At 38.0% G+C, this 22804-nt stretch overlaps 1 protein-coding gene across 32 annotated transcripts in view; it reads left to right on the top strand.

The window, feature by feature from the left end:
- DLG2 (discs large MAGUK scaffold protein 2) overlaps positions 1-22804 on the top strand; it is a 981657-nt gene that overhangs the window by 926823 nt on the left and 32030 nt on the right. For all 32 annotated transcript variants that reach the window (XM_072326879.1, XM_072326883.1, XM_072326882.1 and 29 more), the window contains 2 exons: positions 341-517; positions 12086-12161. In XM_072326879.1, coding sequence (XP_072182980.1) covers positions 341-517; positions 12086-12161 — 253 coding nt within the window. The remainder of the gene's footprint in view (positions 1-340; positions 518-12085; positions 12162-22804) is intronic.

The following is a 22804-nucleotide window of genomic DNA, read 5'->3' as shown; positions in this document are numbered from 1 at the left end:
TTCTGGGCAGATGAAGGTGTGGGGAAAGAACAATTTCAACAGCCACACTTGTTGGCAATGTCACAGAAGTGGTTTCTCTCTATCAGAGTTGTTGTCTGGAGATTCTGAATTGACAATCATTTTTCTTGAGTGAAATAGTATTTCAGTGTTCGATTTCTCTTAAACCAGGTGCACTGCACAAATATTACCTTCAAAGTGGAAAGTTTTCCTCCAGGAGAGAACTTTCCCTTTGAAGAGGAGAATTGGTTACCTGGAACACAACTTTGATAGATTATTCTCAAGTATATGTTTCCTAGACTGGTATAATCAGCTGTGTTCATATTTTTACTTCTTTTCATAGAGCCATGTTTGACTATGACAAAAGCAAAGACAGTGGCCTCCCAAGCCAAGGACTCAGTTTTAAGTATGGAGACATCCTTCACGTCATCAATGCCTCGGACGATGAATGGTGGCAGGCGAGGCGGGTCACTCTGGAGGGAGACAGTGAGGAGATGGGAGTTATACCCAGCAAAAGGAGGTGAGTGCTGCTTCCTCTTTCCTGCCTCCTTGGCCGTGATGTTAAAATATTCCATTTTATTACAAAAACAGCTTGTGTCAATCTACTGAAAAAATAGGGAAGTAGAGAAAGATTCTCCAGTCAGTACTTCACAAGCTGGATGATAAAGTTTCCACTGTGAGATTTAAAGAGTTTAGGCTGTTTAACCGTACTGAAAAGACACTGAAATGGTAACTTGATTATAATGGATGACATCTTCACAGAGAAAGGCAGGATGGGAGACAAAGCGATAGCACCATCTAATAAAGAACTGAAGCACAGAAAGAAAAAACAGAATCTGAGTCTGGGAATTAACTCTAAATTTGAGGTAGAGCACATGTTTTAATGTCAGGGTGATTAGCCGTTACATCAAACTGCTGAGGGATGTGATGAATTTCTTGACATTTTCAAGTCAAGGCTGTACGTCTTTCCTTTCTGAGAGTAATAGAATTAAATGGCTGAGCTTGTGTGATGTAAAGAACAAAGCTAAATTACATAATGATCCTCTTTGACTTCAAAATCTGTTAATTTAATCTCTGCCTGTCTGGAAACTGACAGATAATCAATATTGTAGTATGTTTTTCATGTAATTTAAATGAAGGCACTTTTATCCATTCTCCAAGCTAGATCTAAATCCTTCTTTAGCTGTGATGGATTCATGCAGACTAGAAGGGATAAAATAGACATCTGAGTCTTACCCTTTGTTTCTATTGTTTATCCTCTTTGGGAGCTTTTGTAAAATTGGCCACAGGTCTCTGATAGTATCAGGACTATGGCACAAATAAGTATTATTTTGTGCCTTTGTTGATAGTTGCTATAGAAAGGTCAAGAACTGAAAGAGGGGGAGGAAAATGAAATTTGTCAAACCACATTACATTTCTCTTTTGCAGCACTGCTCCCATACTACATATAAACTTTCTATTCCTAGCTACTTCAGCTTTAGCATTAATATAAAAATGATCATGCCCATTTTAAATAATGGGAAAATAGGACGTCTGGTGGTTTAAAGAGCACCTGCTAGCATTTCAAGGGGAGCTGGCCTGGGTGCCAGTAGAGCTCATGGTATTTCTTGTTCTAAATTACATAAAAGTGAATTGAAAGGCCTTCAAAAACGTTATTGACATGAGCCCTGCAAGGACCTTATTTTCTCTAATCATTACCATGTTTGAATGGCAACCACTGGAATTTTCAGTAAAAGGCAATTTTTTTAGTTGTATAATAGACAGAAATAAAAGCTACATTATAATCTTTAAGATGGGGAAAATGTGCCCACTAAACAAACATATACAATTTCTAGAAATTGAAAAGGAAATGCTAGCCTATTGTTAATTGCTACAGCAACTACTGTTGCGATGACATGATTGGATCACAAATGGGAAAAGGGAAACATCTGTTCAGTTACTACTGAGAGAGATAGTGCACAAAGCTCACACAGTGTGATGAATACTATGAAATGCTATAAATAACTGTCAAGCATAATAAAATACCTTTGGGGGAAAGAATGACAAAGCAAAGCAACTGTTTCAGATGTGGAGTTGTATCTTCTATAAGATGGAGAGGATGCAAGCAGATTATTGGCTTTACTGCACAGTGGTGCTTTCAAGAAGGACTGAAAACAGAGGCAGTCAAGGTCAGACGTATGATATGACTTGGAGAAAAGATGTGACTTAGAAATACTGAGAGGAAAAAAAAAAAAAAAAGAAAGAAAGGAAGAAGCAAAGAAGAAGAGAAAGATTAAAATAGATTGGTTAGAGTCCAAAAATAAAAGGCTAAAATCTGAAAAAATTCAGGTCTAGTTACCATGCTCTCTGCTTGTCATCCTGATTCTTCACTAGTGAATCTCAGCAGCCTGGAAAAATCAATGGCATCTGATTTCCTGTCTGCAGTAATATAGTGATGTGATACACCTGAGCACTGAGGTTGCTGTTGTTTCATAAGAGTTTTCAGTTAAACAAGGGTATTTTTGCCAATGAACTGAAAAGTGGATACGACTTCCTGTGGATTCTGGCCACTGAGTCCAATAAGCTCTTGCCAGCAATTTATGTGGTCATTTACACCACCCAGGGTGAGGATGAGCAATCAGTGAGCAGTGAGCTGAGCTATATAGGATAAAACTCATCAGACTTGCCAGAATATACTAATTCAGAGTTGAATTTCCTCTACATGTGTTGGCTATTGAGTACGAGAGGCTCGATCCAAGAGTAGTCCTGGAATTCATTCATCTGACTGAATGTAGACTTAATGTAAGCAGGTTTCTCCAGGCTGCTGTTATATGTCTTGTAGTTTATATGGGACTATTTCTATAAGCATTACATTATATGTAACTGGACATCTTTGATAGGAAGTGGTAAGACTGCAACAACTATTTACACTTTAGGTCAGGGAGAGGCTGTACTAATCTAGGAATTATTAGTGCCAGAGTGGGTCTTTTAGCATTCAGGTTTGCTCCCTCTCTCTAGTCCAACAACAGCTAATATATAATCCCTGCATTTTTCATAAGTGGAACATCTCTGAAAGCCACTTACCTCTTCAGTTCCATTTTAGTAGGTATAAAGATGTGTATACAGATATATAAATATACGTAGAAATACACACAAAACCATAACACATGCAATATATTTTTTAAGGCACTGTGTAGTAGTAATTGCTTTCCAAGCATTTGCTCTTAGCTTTAATTTTAACACAGCTTCAAAGAGAGACCTTCAAACAATGACACTGCAACATGAGCTGATAAGAGAAATTTTGCATAATAAATCAAGACTCCAAACTCTTTTTCTTCTCTATGATGTATGTGATACAGCAGGAGAAATCATAATTTATAATTGCAGGGAGCTGCCACTCACTATTCTTGCCAGGATGTTGTGTATATTATCAGCCTTTATCTCTTAATGATTCAATAGGGTTTGAAAGATTTTTGCCTTTATATTTCAGTGCTGCTGTCAATGTGTGGACTTGATGCCTTGTTGACTGTTAAATTATAAAGTCAAACTTTCAGAGGGAGTTTTGGAGAGTAACATGTCAGCTAGAGGAGGGTTTCTGAAAGAGACAGCACGCAGAAACAATGGCCTTGTGTTTCTCTGTTGATCTGTGCAAGGACTAAATCTCACAGATTGTTCAGGTGGTGATCCCCATGAGGGATCTAAATGTCCTTCAGTGCTATAGTATTGCTGCAACCCTTTCTTCATCTGGAGACAACATTTTGTCCATTTATTATGGACATTTGTATGTATTTGCTGTTCTGCACCATGGAACTGAGGTAGAAACCAAATACAGTGCTATAAAAGTGCTATGATTCTGGGTCATACTGATGTTGGAAACGATAGGACTTCAGCATTAGAGGCTGTAAACCACTTAAGCTGTGTTTTAACACTAACCCACTAGTTGTTGTAATATTGTATTAATAAATGAACATAACAGGTCAAATTGATCCTGGTTCCACATCCACCACAAAGACTTATCCAAGTTATGCCTATGGTGACAGCAGGAAACAGTTCTTGTGCCAGAGAAGATCTTGAAGGTGCTGTGGCATACCTTCAAGTCCTATACCATTGTCTCAGCAGCCTGTGGCCCTATTTGAGTACTACATTTAACTAAGTAAATTAGTTACCGATCATAAAAAATTACTAAGTTTTACATTCAAATGACCAGTTGAATTGGATTTACATTGGATTTTTATTACATTTAGATGTATCAATTTAGAATTAGATTTAATTTCTATTTGTATATCACAATAAATTTTTGTTTCCCTTTTCAGGTTAAGTGTGTTCAACTTCCCATAACAGGCAGTAGCAGGCAGAGCAGTCTATTTCTAAGACTCCCTCCCAGTGGAAATTCTTACATTCAGAAAGGTCAATCAACAAAAAGCGTATCCTAGCCTAGCCTAAATTCTTCCCACTTCTACATTTACTTCCTCTGTAGGCACCAAGGATTTGGTCCCAAAACACTAAATCATTCACATAATCCTTCTGTTGTCTACAGGACAAAACCACTTGTACATCACTCCAAGCTTTCTATTTTCAGGTAGCTGAAAAAAGTTATGTAACTCGTATCTCTGTTATGTACCAAATAAATGTGTGTGATGGCACCATACAGTTGTGTTATCAAATGGACAGAATTCCTGCAACAAACACATGTAACCGCACTTTCCTTTGAGAAGAAAATGGGAGGAAAAAAACATTAAAAAACAATGTTTTGCAAGCATTTTTAAGGACAAGGAACAAGAGCTTTCCTCAGCACAGAAGTCCCCGTAGGCAAAAAGCCAGTTCAAATTTGTTATTCTGCTCAGCTTGGCAGAAGGGCATGTTTATCCACTCAAGTGAATTTTATTTTTAATGGTCTCCTACAAACTGTCCACCTTTCTAAATATCCCTTAAGACTTTAATCCTTAGATGATAAAACTTTTTTACATGGCATGGTCTTGTAAGCTTTGTCTAAAATAAGTTACCTGACTACACTTACAAACCTAATGGAAATATATATATATATTTATATGGAGTAAAATTGGTATGTATGTGTATTTATAATTCTCTTATTGTCTTCTAGCAATGATGAGAAAAAAGGAAAACAGCCCCTAGCTTTTAAACAGAATAAGGTTGTTCAACAGTCTTATGAGAAGTCACTTCCTGCTGGCAGTAGGACTACCATTTTCATAAAATATTGACCAAGTGCTGAGCTGCTTTCTATAAGCAAGTGGCTTTCCTAAGTGAAGGTGGAGATCTACAAGAGCATGTTTTCTCCTAATGAAAAATACATGTTCTGTTGCAAAAAAATAAATAAATAAACAACCACTTCAAGAATATTAAATAATAATTTAGAGAATGAGAGCTTATTTTTACACCGAAACTGAAAGCAAAGTTAAACAGTGTGAAGAATAGAAGCAACGGAAAACAGTGATCTTCACTGTCTGTTATGTTTCACATGATGGAATACAACAAATGTATATTTGTTGCAGGCACAACAAATGTAAAGCGGATATCCTGGAAGCAAGACATAAAGAAGCACATTAGCAAAGATGTAAAATATAGCAAGTTCTTTCAAGAATCCATTTTTTTGTTGCATTCTTCTATGTGGTAACTCTCTACAGTTCTCATGCTGGATTTGAAAATTGCTTTAATTCTGCAGAATGCCTCAGTGCCAAATCCATGCAAATTAGGTTACTATAACCATTTTTATTCCAGACACCAGTTTCTTATTTGCATCCCTGCTCTACATCAGTGGTTAATCAGTTATGAAAGATTAAAGCATGTCTCACTTGATATTTTACATCTCTACTGAGAAGACTGATTAGTGCTTTTACAAAGGCACTGACAAAATTCCTAGTGATCCATTAGCCACCAACAGTGGGGTTTCACAGTTCATGTCTGGCTGAGTCGTACGCAACTTCTTGTTTTCAGTGCACAACAAAGAGCTGAAAGTCTAATTTTGAAGAATCCCAAGGACCCATTTTCAAGAAACAGAATGGTGGTTAGATATTACTATGCCTTTAGATGTTTCATTACAGTAGTATGTTCTCATTCTTCAGAAGAAAACAGCAACCAAAAGAACTAAAGTTTTGAGTTTGCTAGTGAGGAAACACTGAAGTCTTCTCCACTCCTTTGGCCATACATGGAAAAGGGAGAATAAATCTTGATCATTTTTGAAAAAAAGTGATGCAAAGTATTTACTACTAAGACAGATGACAAAGTTGGGAATCTAGGTGGAAATCTGTGTCTCTCCCTGATGGAATCATAGATCATCCCTAGGAGTTAGTCCATATGAGACAGTTACTCTGTCCATCACACAATGAGTCCAGGCAGATAAAGCAGAAATATACATCCTTCTCTGAGTGCAGATGCCCTGAAAGTGAGCGTAGCTACAACAGTGATGCCACTCTGTACAATTTTTACCCCTCAAGTATTTACCTCCTCTTGAGAGGAAACTCTCCCTGCAGATGTGCAAGTAGTGATGGGGTAACCTGAGACAGCTGGTAAGTTTTTCTCCCCTGCTAGGGTCCAGGGGGAAACTTGTTTTGAATGAGCATCACTGTAGAAAGTGACTACAAAAGATGTACTCCTGCTGTCCCAAATCTCAGATCATCTTAGACCATTTTACTCTACACTGTAGTGTTTCTTCAGGGACTTGGAGAACAGGTGGAAAGTGGGACACGAAATCCACATTATTTGTGCTTGATGAGGTTGTCCCCCCTTGGGGCTCAGAGGTTTTCAGTTCCAAAATCACGTTTGGAGAAGGTTGAGAGGTGATCCCATCAATATTTATAATTATCTAAAGTGTGGGAGTCAAATGGATGGGGCTAGTCTCTTTTCAGTGATGTTCAGCAACAGAACAAGGGGTAATGGGCACAAGCTGAAACATAGGAAGTCACTGTGAGAGTGACAGAACACTGGAACAGGCTGCCCAGAGATGCTGTGGAGTCTCCTCCTATGAAGGAGGACACCTAAATGCTTTCCTGCTCAACCTACTGCAGGGAACCTGTTTTAGCATGGGGTTGGGCTTGATGATCTCCAAAGGTCACTTCCAACACCTATGATTTTATGATTCTATGGTGCTATGTTTCTATTATTTGAATGCTGGATGTCTTTGAACGCTATTGAAAGTTCATTGAGCCTCAGTGACCCTCAGAATTTTTGCAAATGAGGTTTGAGCCATGAAGGAGTTTGGGAAATTGTACCTGTGTTTTCCTCTAACTCTTAGGCATAAGTGTACTGAGCAGATTTATCATTAGAAAGGGGCATGAGATTAATGTGTATATTAGGCAATCCTTGGTTGCAGTTGAGTCTTTGCATAATTAGGCAGATGGGAATTGTTCCCCTTCAGTTAATCTTTTGCACAATCGGTTTATAATCCTATTTTGCGCAGCAGTGATAAATAATAAATGGATATAATTCTAAATGAAACATTTCTTCCTTTAAAAGTGGTTTCCTCTGATGGTTGTTCAAAGTGTTGCCTAAGGGGTGGTGATTTTTCTAGCAGCCAGAGGAATGGAGGAGTATGAAGAACTTACACTCTTTTTCTTATTATAGGCATTCACAATGTTAGCTGCTGTGAGAAACTCTTTGTGCTTAACCCCACTTTGTCTTGGTGATAAGGAGAGTCGTTATTTTTTTGTTAAAATGTAGCAATTTTAAAACTGAAGATACCTGCTAAAAGTGCTCAAGGTAGCATTCCTTTTAAATATTTTCTAAGATGTATTTCTAAGAGCTTTATCAAATGAATACAAATACAAAAAGATACATTTAAAAAATGATATTTAATTTTTTCCACGATTTCCAATTTTTTTCAGCCACTTTTCTGCTCTCTGGCAAAAAAATGACCAAATAGCTGTAAGGAGAAATTAAAGAAACAAATTCTGTTCACTGCAATCAACACTGCAGCCTCTCAACAAAGACAAAATCTTTAGAGAACAAAATTTTATCAGATTTCTTCGGAGCACACAATGAAACAAAGCTTTTCAGACATGTGGATAATGAGATGATTTCTTCAGAAAGTAGAGAAGTGTACTCCTGATACCAGAGCACCCTCCTGTCATCCTTCACCCAATAAATAAACCTATTCCTGTAGTGAGGCCCTGGCACAGGCTGTGCAGAGAGGCTGTGGTGCCCCATCTGTGGAGATGCTGGCCAGGATGGATGGGGTCCTGGGCAGCCCAAGCTGCTGGGAGCCAACCCTGCACATGGAAGGTGGTTGGAACTGGATGAGATTTAAGGCCCCTTCCAAACCAACAAGTCATTCTCTGTTTCTATGATTCTGTGAAGGCTGTAAAGCACCTGAGCAGAAGTTCTTTAGGAGAATCCTAGGCACAACCATCTGTTTTATCTGAGCCTTTCTCCAACAGTTAACCCATTTGAACGACACTTCGGGCAGCAGCAATATTGTGTTTACCCTAAGACGCATCAAATTTCAGCTTGAAAGTTTTTGGTTCAACTAAAAAATAACTGAAAAGACTTGTAGAAAGTGTTGGAAAAATTGTAATGAAGGACAAGTCTCTGTGCTTTCTTCAACAAAAGTGTAGATTATGAAATGCTTGTAGTATTCAGTAGGTATTATAAGCATGTATGAACACTGTTGATACATTTGCCTGGAGGATTAATGGCACTTAATGATGGTTTTTATGGACTACTCAAAGCAGTGTAGAATTTTTCTGTCATTCCTCATCTCGTCTTCTCTGCCTGTAGAGTTCAGCCATTTACACCATCGCTGCTAATTCAATTATGAAGAATTTCATAAATAAGGTCCACTCTTCAAGGTTAATTTTCAACTTTCTTTATTCAGTGAAAGAGAAATGAAGTTAAAAGCAGATGTCTTAGGAAGTTAGAAAGGATTGGGATGAGTTTAAATGTTAACACAGATTAATAAATTGAATACTGTGTTCATTTGAGGTAGTTATTTTCTCAGAAGGCATCCATCCTATTTAGGCAATTATACAGCTTCAACTCTTCATTTCTTACTGATGTTATCAGGGGACTTCATCTGCTAGTTTGAGTTTAAAGCTGTTCATGTGGTTCTAATAACACAGATTTAATTTAAAAGCTGCATTTGAGCTGTTTCCATGTGAATATTCCACACATACAGAGAACTGCATTTATTCTAAATTTGAACTGTAGCTATAGTAACCACCATTCACTGTGTTTCAGTAGGAAATATATAAGCATAGTCAGACAGAAGGAAACATGTTGTGCTAATTATTTTTCTATCAAAAGAATAGAGTTTGTATTAAAAAACATATATATACATAAAACTAAGTAATCTTACTATCCAGACTTAAAAACCAAGAGGTTTAAGAGAATGTATTTGAATACCATTTGTGGAATACTGTGAAAGTTGCAAAAAAAAAAAAAAAAAAAAAAAAAAAAAAAAGATACATTTGGACCTATTTGGAGGATGTAATAACCTCATTTTTCTCCTCAGATGATATTTATTGTCTAATAAAAATACTACATTGAGCTGTTACAAGCTAGCTTTGCAGGATTGGACTTAGATTTCCTAGAGAAATTCATAATCCTAGACAAACAGTGTTACTGTTTCAGTTATAGGTGAGTTAGGGATATGATTTAGCTGGGAAGTATTGGTGATGGTTGGACTGGATGATCTTTTAGGTCTTTTCCAACCTTGATAATTCTGTGATTCTGTGAGTTGGCCAGTAGATCCTGTAGATGATTTTGCAAAGGTAGTATTATCTTTATAGTAATGACTGTATTAGTCAAGGTAATGACAAAAATAGCTTCTCCTTTCAGTAGATTTCCTTTGCAGTAGATTTCTCTCTCTGCTTGTGACTTTCATGGAGTTTGATTGCATTTAGGAGAGAGCTCAACCTTTCTCAGACCATTTTTAGAGTTACTGGTGTTATTATTCAAGCAGATTGTGTTAAAAGATTAAATATACACCGTGTGTAAATCTTGTAGTTGGGATGAACTTTCAAAATCTGCTGTATCATTCTCCTACAGGTAAAGCTTTAACTGCATATATCTCCCTGTGCTGATAGATTTTAATGTTTATAAATGTTTTTAAAATCATGCCTATTCAGCAAATAATGGAAACTCATGATATCGATCCATGATATTTAGGGACATAAAAGGAACACTGTCTGATCTCCTTTATAAGCCTACCTTGTGTGTCTTTTTTCCACTACGTTGGTGACTGGAATTTGTCTTTTTCCAGTCAAGTTTCCAAGATGTGGATGCCAGATACACGTCTTCTGTGCTATTTTAATGGCTAAATTTCTTAACCATTAAAAAGTAAACATAGTGTTTTTCTTAATCTGAATTTGCCAGGCTCTAGCTCATTGCAGTGATTTTTTTCTCTCTTAAAGATAATTCTCCCTTAAAGAGAACTCAAAATTTTCTCACTGCAAAGGTTCTGAAAATACAAAGTAGCAACTTCTGTCCCAAAGTGTATTTATTGAAGCAGTGGCTACTGGGATCAAATGATTGTTGAAGCTTTTCATTGGAGCATTTCAACTTCCTTTAAAAACAGAATTACCAGAATGGTGCAGGCTGAGGGACGTTGTGTGATACCGCAGTGCAGTTTGGGCTCTTCAGTCCCATGAGGTATGCACATATGGGCTGCCTGCTCTCATTTCTCAGCTCAGGCCATGAGAGAGCTCTCAAAACAAATGTCCTTCTTGCTGTCCATTTCTGCACTTTGGTTCATCTTGTGCAGCGCTCTCAAGTCTTGACAATAGATTCATTTGCATTAAACTGATGTTGAAGATATGCTCACCCAATGCATCCACCTATTAATGAGTGGTCAGTTCCTGGTACCAAACTGAAAAAAGACCAAAGAAACTGAAAGACATCAATTGTGTTCTTTTCTTACATGGCTACACTATTTGGTTTTGAGTACCTGCATATATTTGTCTTCAGAATCCACCCACTTGACTTAAGTAAATCAGAAATATATATATATATATTTCCATGCTGCTTCCATGGAGATAATAGTTTTTAAAAAAAAAAAGACCACCCACCTCTTTCACAGCATTTTAGGGTGGCTGAAAATAGTTATTCTGCCCTGGAGCATTTGTATCTCTCCTCAGATAAGCTCATTTGGGAAAAACTGTAGTTTTAAATAAGCAAAACCTGAAGCAAGCTTTTCTGCACTTGACTATGGTAAGAAATAGCATTCCTCCACCTTTCAGAAGACAAATTTAGAATTCATTTCAAAAATCAGCAACAGAAAGGTTCCAGGCACAGCACGTTCAAAATTACTTCAGTGAACCAGCATTCACTCTGCAGAGCGAGCTGAGGGCAAGACCTTTAAAAAACCTGTGACACTGGTAAAGACAGGTTTGAAGAACTTTGTGTTTAAGCAGTGAAAAGTTTTAAATACATAAAAAGGGCTTTGCAAAGCTGTGGTCAAACCATCTGCCTGTGTGTGGTGGATTCTGTTTTTTGCTGGTGGTTTTTTTCTTTTGAGAATCAAAGCAAAGTTTGCTCTGAAACATAAGGAGGGGAGCATCCTCTTCCAGTCTGCTCTGGTCAGACCAGCTGCAGTGTTTATCTGACCATCTCAACCAGCTAATCAACTCATTAATATCACTAAAATTTAATCACTGGATTGCTTTTTAGCTGTGGTGAAAGAGGATAGGGGGCATTGCTGGAAGCAGATGGAAAATAATGGGGTAAAAAGGTTCTAAGATTCCTCTGTCCAACAACTTCAAGTCTTACGTTTTAACTCATCAGGTGAAACTTGGTCTCTTTAGTTTGCATGATTGTTGGGAGGAAGCACTGTTCAGCTGATGTAAGAAAACCAAGGCTCTCTGGGGCCAGACCTGTGTTTACCAGCAAAGTGCTTCTCATGGGGGGCATGGTGCCAAGAAGGCATGGTGGTGGTGGGGTGGTGGTTGGACTAGATGATCTTCATGGTCTTTACCAACCTTGATGATTCTCTGATTCTGTGACTGGCTGAGGAGGTGACCTGACCTCTCTTACTATTTGTAAAAATTTGCTTTTGATGTTCACTTCATGTACTACAGGTGATTGTAGCAGACAATATCAAACAGATCATAGAAAATACCGTTCCAACCAACATGTGGCTCTTTATTCTTGTTTTCCACAGAGTGGAAAGGAAGGAGCGTGCCCGTTTGAAGACAGTGAAGTTCAATGCAAAGCCTGGTGTCATTGATGCAAAAGGGGTATGTAAATAATGAAAGCTTTTGAAGTTGCACTTTTTAATCATTTTGTATGTTTACGAGTAGGTGAAATTTCAGCGGCTTAAGGAATGTTAAGTATAAGGGGGTATAAAACGATGATCTTCTAAATCATGATTCTTTTCAGAATAATACTGACTGACAATACCTCCTAATTGGAAGATGCAGTTTTAGTTAAATGATGCTAGAGAAGAAAATACTTTAAAAAGTAGTGCACATTGTTATCTCTTTAATGGAACAGAGAAAGAAATGTAAAGTCCCTGATTTGGAAAGGTGTTAGATCTCAAATGAAAAGTTGAATATTAATGTTTTGGATGCAAATTTTAGGTCTGGGGACTAACTGCTTTGACCGTTGTGACAGACATTGAACACGGGTGTGTTTCACAATGGGCCAGCCAGCACCAAATCTTCAAGTTCCCTTTCACCAGCACTATGCAGCCAGAGCAGTATTTCTGCTGCTGTTGTTCTGCAGCATTAGTTTACTGTGCACAACCATCTGTGATGCTCATGGCTCTGATGCCCAACGCCTTAACACACTACTGTGTGGCTGGCACGAGTCTGAACATGAGAAATACCTACAGTCCTGAATGTGGAGGCACGTTTCTCTGCAAAAACGTAGCTTACATTTGCAGCTGTAGTGAATACTCGACATCAGTATTGCAGCGATTTGCTTTTGAAAACAGTCCAGTTGATGTGCGTGGATTTACAAGGGTTTCAGTGAGGAAAACAAGAATGTGGCTGAAGCCACCAGCAAAGAAAGTCCCATTTAGCTTTAGAAAACACAGGGAAGTGCGAAATCTGCATGATGAGATGACAAAGTCATAGGTAGGGGCTAGCAAAGGGGCAAAGGAGTGACTCAACAAATCCCTTTCAGACTTGCAGTTCTTGAGGTCCCCTGCCCACATAAAATTCTCATTCTTAACATTTTCTTACTTCATTTTTACTTTGTAATGGAAATGAAAATACTTTATTTGTCCTAGATTATCCTCTGTTGTTGTTTTTTTTTTACATCAGCCTATAACAGATTACCAGAGAAGTTCCTCTTGTTGCAACACGCTTCCTATTGCAGAGAGTACCAAGCTTCTGCATGCCAGCAAAATAATTCAGAGTTGCAAATACTCCCCTTACTGCCATACCAAACAATTTTTGAGTTCACTGCAAAACAAAAGCAGAATAGTTGCACTGACTGAAACAAGTTTTCCAGCTTCATCTATTATGTGGAATCAGAGTTCAGCTTGGTATAAAATACTCAATAAACAGCATTGTGAAATCTTAATCTCTCTAAGTTTCTTAAGGAATCAGTTCTATATTTTTTAAATTTGAAATGGCCACTCTATGCAAGCCAGTTAATTAACTTTGCCATTTATTTGGACAGATAATATGCTCTATATTGCCAGTGAAATCACTTGTTAAATGCCTATTTCCTGTATGTAATCAAAGCCTCAGGGGAATAATTCATTCATATAACTAATGGTCCTTTTTCAAGTGAGTCTGTCAAGAATTTAATTACCTCTTGATTCCCCAAATTGTTTTTCCATTTTTGTCATCAGCATAACATTTATCTTCCAGCTACTCATGTCAATGTTTGTTTCAGTATGGAGGAAATAGCATAATTACAGTCTGAGATGTTGTATCCATTTGGCAACACATTTTCTATCATTAGTGCTTGCTAAAAATCTGCTTTTGTCCATTAAGAAAAAAGAAAAGAGAAAATGTAGGACCTTTTCAGAAAGAGATAATGTAAAGGTATATTTGAAAGAGCATAAAGGGAAAAACTGTTCACACTTAGATTAAACTTCATGATGTAAAATGGGCATTTCAGTACATTTACATGTAAGTATATTTTAGTGATCTGCAATTCCACTTAGTCCCTCAGTTCTTTTAGTGAAAAAAAAAAAAAAAAAAAAAAAAAAAAAAAAAAAAAAGTGGAGAAAGCTGCCTAACCGTGCATGTTTTGCTTTTTATTATCTATTTGGAAGAAATTCAGCTCAGATAAACAGGGCTAGAGTAATCCCAGCAGAACTCTCCTGTTTGAAAATCAAACTAAAATTTAGATAGGAATAGGCTTACGGGTTTGTCTGTTGCACCTTTGAGCTCGTATGTCCCTGGCCACATGGCCAATTGAGAGAGGTTTGATGCTATCTTAATTTATCCTAAAGATAAAGATCTTCAGGATCACCATGTCCAACCATCAACCTGACCTACCAAGTCTCATCACTAAAACTTAGTGACATGTCCACTCATCTCTTAAATACCTTCATGGATAGGGCTTCCATCACTGTCTTGGGCAGCCCATCACAATGCCTGACCACACTATGAAGAAATTCTTCCAGATGTTCAGTCTAAATGTCCTTAAGTGCCACTTCCAACCACATTCTTGTATCATCTCACTTATCACCTGAGAAAAGAGGCTGACAATCACTTCACTGCAGCCTCCTTTCAGGTTTCAGGTAGTTGTAGAGAGCAATTGGGGTCTCCCCTCAGCCTCTTCGAGAAAAAGAAAAGTCCCTCAGCTGCTTATTTTCTAGTTCCTTTACCTTGTGCAAAAAAAAAAAAAAAAAAAAAAAAAAAAAAAAAAAACTTATTTGTCTTATTTCAGAGATGTAATTTATAAATTAAGCTGCAAATGAAATGTTTGTACAGCTTATGACAAAACAAAAAATCATAAGAATCCCAGATCTTTTAAAGACATCCAACCAGACAGAGGGAAAGCTAAAACCTGTGTGTTTTGGAAAAAGAAACAGTATCATTATAAACTCCTTCTCAACTTCATTTCATCAAGCACAGATTGTGCTTCAGTTGAGTTGACAAAGTTCAGTCTCTAAATTCATGTATTTAATCATAATAATACTCTCCATGAGCTGTTTTAATTGTTAATTAATATGGGTATCAAAGCAACCCATCCATCCCTCTGGATCCCTAAGGCTGTTCTATGCTACTGAAACAAAGGGCAGCATTTTCAGGACAATGGTTACCTTAGTGATTCAGACTTGAAAAGGACAGATGAAGTTAAAACATTTACATTTCCTTAATATTTGGTCTTTCACTCTTGGGCCCACCAGTCTTTGGAGAACTAAAGGAAAACTAGGAAGCTCAAAGGTTTGTAAAAAACATTTATGTTAGAGAAAGCTAGTGGAATTATGTGAGCACAAACTTCGCTAAAAAGTATTCTTTATGCTGTGTTGAGCTCAAGATCATCACCCAGACATAGAATCATAAAATCACAAAGGTAGGAAACAACCACTAAGACCTCATTGCACTTTACAACTTTCTGAGGGGTGGTTGTGATGAGGAGGAGCTTGGCCTCTTCTGCCAGGTAACAGACAGGACCCAAGGAAATGGCCACAAGTTGTATCAGAAGAGGTTTAGACTGGACATACAAAGGAACTTTTTCTCTCAGAGAGTGGTCAGGCACTGGAATGGCTGCCCAGGGAAGTGTGGAGTCGCCATCACTGGCAGTGTTCAAGAAGCATCTGGATAGGGAGCTAGGAGATACGGTTTAGGGGTTTTCTGTAGTTATGGTGGAGGGAGGACGGTTGGTCTAGATGATTTTATAGGTCCCTTCCAACCTTGTGATTCTACAATTCTATGATTCTACTGTGTAATCCAACCATCAACCCATCACCACCATGCCAACTAACCCATGTCACCCAGTGACATGTATCTTCAGATGATCACCTTTCACCAGGCTCAGCCCATGTTGTTAACTGTAAGCAGCGTTACGTATCTACCAAAGCAGCATAATGAACTCATGGTGACTCTGCCCACTGCAAGCTTCAGGCTTTGTTACATTAATCCTAAAACACACAGCGGCTGAGGGCTGTTCACATTTTTACTGACTCATATGCTGAGCAATTATGGAAATATTACAGAGCAAAAGGTTGCAAGCCAACAGTCTGTTTTCTCAGTCAGTCATCCAGGCAACAGAAATAGTGTCTCTCTTGCTTTTCTCACTGTCAGATGATATACTCTCTCTCAATTGTCTCTTGAAAATATATCAAAAATTGTAGCTCTTGGAAAGACCTGTATCAATGTATCACCTTTTTTCTAATGATCATATATGTTTCCTGTTCCAGAGAAGTACTGAACTATCTTGAAGCAAAACATTTCAGTGAAACTTAAATAAAATACAGGGATCTGTTTTTATACCATATGCCATTTCATTTTACCCCTTACATGGACAGTGACTCCAGAATATTTTCTTATGGATGAATACCCAATTTCAGTTCCCAATTGAATAAATTTCATGCAGGTTTTCTAGGCAGGTGCCCACCTAGCAAAATTGTTCAGCAGGATGTCCAGCAGGGAAGAAGTTTCTGCCCACAAAGGGCCCTTTTCCATCCATTCAAAGTTTTCCCAGTAGGTCTGGGCTCTGAACCACAACTTATTGCACCATCCATATCCATTAGTCTTTCCCATTCAGTTAGCTTGTCATCCATAGTGCTTTTCATATTCCAGTCAGACACCTATATTACACTCACCCTGCCCTTTCAGAAACCACTGAATATATTTATTGTGACAGACAGAATCTTGATCATATTTAATAATGTTTCTTATGAGAAGATTCTGTTTACAGATCCCACAGCCCTGCCTGTAAAGTAAAGCCGCCCTCTGGCTTTATTGTCATTTCAGTAAAAGTGTTTTACGGCCTGAAAGAGAATCTAAGCTCAGCTGAGATAACAAATTCAGTACTGTGGTGTAAGTAAAACCCTCTGCACACACAATGAACCTTTTTTCCAAATGTCAGAAGCTACTTCAAGTACTGGAAGACTGCAATTAAGTCCCTCTGGAGCCTTTTCTTCTCCAAGCTAAACAAGTCCAACTCCCCCAGCTTGCCTTCATAGGGGAGGAACACCAGTCCTCTGATCATCTTCATGGCCATCTTATGGACCCACCCCAACAGCTGTACGTCTGACTGAGAAAGAGTAGTTAGAATCATAGAATCATAGAATCTCTTGAGTTGGAAGGGACCTCTAAAACTAATCTAGTCAAACTCACCTGCAATGAACAGGGACACCTACAGCTTGATCAACTTGCTCAGACCCTGTCCAGCCTGACCTTGAATGTCTCCAGGGATGGGGCATCCACCTCTTCTCTGGAAAAACTTTTTCCTTATATCCAGACTAGATCTCATCTCTTTTAGTTGGAAACCACTTCCCCTTGTCCTGTCTCAGCAAACTCTGCTAAAGAGTCTGTCTCATTCTTTCTTATACCCCCTTTTTAGAGACTGGCCACTAAGTTCTTCCAACAAGTCCAAAAATTGTATGCACTCACACATATGTATATTTTCCTTATAAATACCTGCCCAGTTGCTACTCATTTGAGTTTCTGAATAACCCCATCAGCAGCTGAGGTAGTGACAGGAGAAATGCTGAACTGACAAAAGTATTTCTGTGCACACTGGTGTGCATTTGTACATCTGAATGTGCATGAAAAGAGAAGTGGGGGGAGTCTCTGCTTCTTTTTTTTTTCCTCCTCTAAATTTGATAGTCAGAAAATAGCAGCAGATAATGAGTAAGAGATGATGGACATGACAAACACTGAAAGGTGTGGGATCACAGGTTAAGAGATTTACCAAGAAAAGGAGAGGTTGAGCACAAATGAAGTATATACACCTACCCTCAAGGATGATTTGAAGGAGGGTTACTGAAGGTGGCGTGGGCACTGATGCACAATTAAATAATCTTTATTCTCAGTCTCAGCCCAATTTATCCCTCCTTACCAATCCAGCCTGACTCCTTTTGTTTCTTTTCATTGGCAATGGCTGCCTGTGGGGCGCTCTTCAAAGACATTTGGGCACTCTTACAGGCATAGATGCTCAGTTCAGATAAAAATTGGTCTCCAACTGATATTCCAACCGTTGCTTAGGAAAATGATGACTTGTATAGCTGTGATCTTCTGCAATTGGAGGTACGTATGCCTGAGAGCAATGCGCCTAGCAGTAATCCATATGTGTGCTAGCCTACATAATCCAACACTTTTCTATCTTTTGTAGCCTGCTACTACTGTAGCTTTTGAGGAGCAGTCAGTGAATAATGCATCTCCAACACTGCTGTTCTATTTCTATACTTACTACTATTTTTAAAACTGCTGTACTAAAGAGGGCAGAGTGAGCTGCAGTCAGATCTCAGGCACCCGGGACAGCAAACAGAGGACACAATCCTGGATACAACAAAAATCTTACAACCAGCACAGTCCCAGGGCACGAACATCAAATCTGTTGGCAACAACTCAGGTTGCTCCCCAGTCCTGCTGTTCCCAGAAAGAATATGGTGACAAGTTACATTCAAAATCAAGCCCAGACCCCAAGTGAGCAAGGCAAGGTGGAATGAGCACAGACAAATCTACAGCATAAGCAAGGCAAGCAACAGGGAATGTGGGCATTGGACATCGCTGTCCTGCAGATACACATCCTGCTGGTATGATAACAGAGGAGATCACAGAAATCCAGGATTCTGCACTTTGCTATGCCCTGTGGCTTTAGTTTACACCTTAGTTTGGTCCAAATTTTTCAACTAGCCTTTGTTATCATTTAGAACAGCATTTGCTAGCAGAAGGCTTTGTGTTACATCTTTCTTGTAAGGCTTATTCTGTCATTTCTGACTAATTCTGGTTATTTGAAATGAGATGTCCAACTTTGCCGTGTAATTAAATTTTAGTTTAAGAATCTTTTTCCATTCCATAGTGCCACTTCCACTGGCAGCATCAACTGGTTTAGTTTTCTCTTTTGCTTCCATTACGTCATGTTTCTAAACTGCTGGAAATAAAGAGCTTTCCCATTAAATGCAGGAGAAAATCTGACCTGAGCCCTGGTATGTTCTTTTAGCTAAGGACTACTATATTGCTTCATCTGTGTTATGTTTTTAACATACAGATATAAACTGTAATTAAAAATATATATATGAATTTAGTCCCCATCTTGAGGACAAAGTGAAACTTTGGTTTAGTCCCTTATTAAAAACATATATTAAAAAAAAAAAAAGAGTATTTTCACAGTGAGCTGGTCTGACTCCCAACAGCTTTTTAGCATTCCTAATAACATCTAGCATGCAGAATGGTACACAGCGTGGCCCTGGCTGTATAAACAAAATGAGTCTTCAATAATACTCTATCAAACACATTGCAATTTTCCAAAAACAAAATGTTTTATTGTCTCAGTGCCAAACAATTATTGGACACCTACTGGCATTAAAAATAATTTGCTTAGAGTAATAATTTCTAGCAAAAATATGCTTCCATTAGGCATTTGTTTATAAGCTTCTGGAAACTGCATGAAAGAGCAGATGCATAGAAGGGTCGTAATGTTCTAGCTTGGCTTTTACCCATCAAACAATTTTACCTGTTCATCTAGAAAGCCAGGAATACAGCACTCTACAGCAATACTACTTACATATGATGTTGGAACAATTATGTAAACATTGTAAAAAGTGGATATATATAATATTTATTTTTTTTTTGTCTGATAAGTTGGTATTTCTCTACCAAAAAAATCCCAAAATGGAGAACTCACTCTTTCTTTGTTGTACAGAGCCCCAGACGACCATTACTTCCATAGACATGAATCGTGCACTGCCTGCAGTGAACCTGAGGTCACTGCCTTTGCCATAGGCACCTATAGTGTACATGTCCCAAGTCAGACTCTAGGAATCCCATTTCTGTGAGCCTTATCTGGGTGCACCTTCTGAAAACACACAGCAGCAATTGCAGTGCACAGTGAGACAGGGTTGCAACTCCTTATCCATTTAATCTTTATCAGATGCCAGAATCTAAAATTTAACAACAACACGGCCATATGCAGACAGCACAGTTTCAAATCGAATCGCCATCCCTGGATGTGTTTAAGAGCCGCTTGGATGTGGTACTCAGGGATATGATTTAGCAGAGGTTTGTTGTTGTGGTATTGTTTTGTGGTTGTTTTTTAAGAGATAGGCTACTGGTTAGGCTGCGGTTGGACTTGATGATCTTCAAGGTCTTTTCCAACCTGAGTGATTCTATGATTCTATGAAAGCTGACAAAATTTAATGTTTGTATCTTAAAATAAGCTTTGAAAATCAGTCATGTCATAAATTTTCTTATTTCATATCCTCATTACTAATTGACATAAAATCTTTTACAAAACCATTGCCTCTGCAATGTTGCATTTTAGCTTTTACTTGTCAACAAACATTCAAGAATGTCTCCTCTATGATAAAATGGAAATTAATGACAAGAATTAAAAAGTCATATGACGCCATGCTTCAAGAATTCCTCATGCAACACATAAGACCTATAAGTAGATCTTCATGTGAAGTCAAAAAAGCTGACAAAAATTATTAGAAGGAAATTCTTTGGCAGAGATACGTCTTACACAAGGTTTGTTGGCATAAGGCTTCAGAAGGTCTAAAGCCACTCTCCAGAATGTAGTGTGAAACTGCCCAATGCTGGGAGGAGTAAGTTACGCTTCTCTCTGTTTCTCTGATGCTCTCTTTCTTCCAACCTTCTCTTCATTGTATTTCACTGTGCAGCCTCAGAAATGTATGTAGCAGTGGGGGACGTGGGATAGTCAGATCTCAGCACCATTCCTACCACTGCAGCCCATATCTTTGAGAAGGCTTCTTCTCTTCATGGGAGAGGGAAGTGGGGGCTCATTGGTCTCACTGCATGTTTCATACATTTTCACCCCCTCCACAGTCCTGTCTTTCATTTCATGACATCTGGTGCCAGGCAGTGGACTCTGCACATCTATTTTGACTTGAGCCCATATTATTGGGCTGCTCTGATTGTTCCCCTGCAGTTAAACACACCTTGCTCAGCATTGCTGCAAGGGACAGTAGAAATACTGCTGTCTTCAGCACCTAGTTCACTCATGTGCTGAAGTCACCAAATGAAATTTAGTTGATACAATGCATAGCCAGGAGAATTTAACTGTACAGTGTCTCATTGCTCCAGGATATCTTGATTCACTCAGCAAAGACACGTAACAATTTAATAATAGTGCCTGTTGGGACTTGGTCAAATAATAATGCCTGTTGGGTCTATTGACAAAAGTAAGGGAAAACATTTGAGTCTTCAGTTTTTCTTTTATGCTACGATAGCACTGTAGATTGTAGCAGGCACCTGGAATGACTTAAAGAATCTGTGGGGCTTTTGTTAAGTGATGGAACAGGACTAAAAACTGTGGAAAATACTGTCAGGTCGAATCTGTTTTCCAGATTAAAAAAATAAATTAAAACTAATAATAATAATAATAGAAATAAAAACAGCTATTTTGCATTTTATTGAGAAAAACAAAACCTAAATATATGAAATATATAAGCATAACAGAATAGATCTCAAATAGATCTTTAATGTCCCTTCCAGTCCAAATCATTCTATGATTCTATGATAATCAAATGTGATCAATAATGGTTTTAGGGGTTGAATTTGATCCAGGTGAACATTCAAGAATATTGGTGGCAATTTCTTGAGTTGAAGAAAATACTGCTCATTTCTGTAGTCATTTCTGCTCTTAATGAGCTATTTAAATACATGAATCTCATAGCTTTTCAGCCTGATAATTGTGTTGAGTTTATATGTGGGATAATACTGCTTAGGCAGTCATAAGGTTAGGAACAAGACTATCAACCGAAATTTTCTTTGCCATTACAAGTCCGTGCAATCCCTGCTGAGGTAAGAGGAAAGTAAAAAAATTGCTGAGGTAAAGAAACATATTGTAATATTTAAATTGGACACAGATTAAATATAAGAGGGTGAAGATTTGCTAGCACAGGTAAAATGTCTAAGTTTACAGCTGAGAGTTAATTGCTTTTCTTCTAAGTTTTTCCAGCAGAAATTTATGCTGAGTTTAAATTCATGCATGTGTTATTTTTATCACTTGTTGTCTAATGTCCTGAATCAAGCGGTAGGATATTTGCATCTGTGTAAAGGTAATTCCATGGTTATTTGAATATTCAGAAAAGCAGTTTCAGTGATTGGGGAAAAAAAGTAAAAATAAAAAGATGTACAGCACTGGAAATAGCTATCATTAAATAATTAGAAAAAGAACAAAGTTTTCTTTCAGCAAGATTAGGCACAGAGCTCTAGATGAGTGGAGCCAAGTGTTAGCACTTATTAAGATGACAGTCTCTGTATTTCACATCTATATTTCTGGCTCACTCAATTCAAGGCATTCTGTGATGATTGACTTTGTGACTCACGGGCCATGTTTGGAAGGTTACAAGAACACAGGAACTGCCAAACTGGGTCAAATCCAAAGTCCATCTGATCTGATATCCTGTCTGTGAAGACTGGCAGTATGAGGTGCATGGTTGGAAGACATAGGAACAGAATCACTTACACAAACCGTGCACCAGTCCCTCAGAGTAACTTCTTGCTTCTCTGTGCCTTTAATTTTTTTTTATATATATATATATATTTTTTTTTTTGTAGTTGTTTGATCTGTAATGCCTAAGTACACAAATATTTTAAATGAGAGCCATTGGCCTGATATGATTCACAGTCTCCTGAGCCAGATCTTTGCCATCATTCAATCCACTGTCGCTGTGATCATTCTTCCTTTTAACTCAAAAGAGCAGTTCCATTGATAAGTCTGCTCTGATTGTCTTTCAGTGAACAGTTTGAAGGCATGTAGGAATTCTAAATCTTCCTCC

Source organism: Excalfactoria chinensis, chromosome 1 (genome assembly GCF_039878825.1).
Source record: "Excalfactoria chinensis isolate bCotChi1 chromosome 1, bCotChi1.hap2, whole genome shotgun sequence".
In the NCBI taxonomy this organism is placed as follows: domain Eukaryota; kingdom Metazoa; phylum Chordata; class Aves; order Galliformes; family Phasianidae; genus Excalfactoria; species Excalfactoria chinensis.
This window is presented reverse-complemented; position numbering and strand designations above follow the sequence as displayed.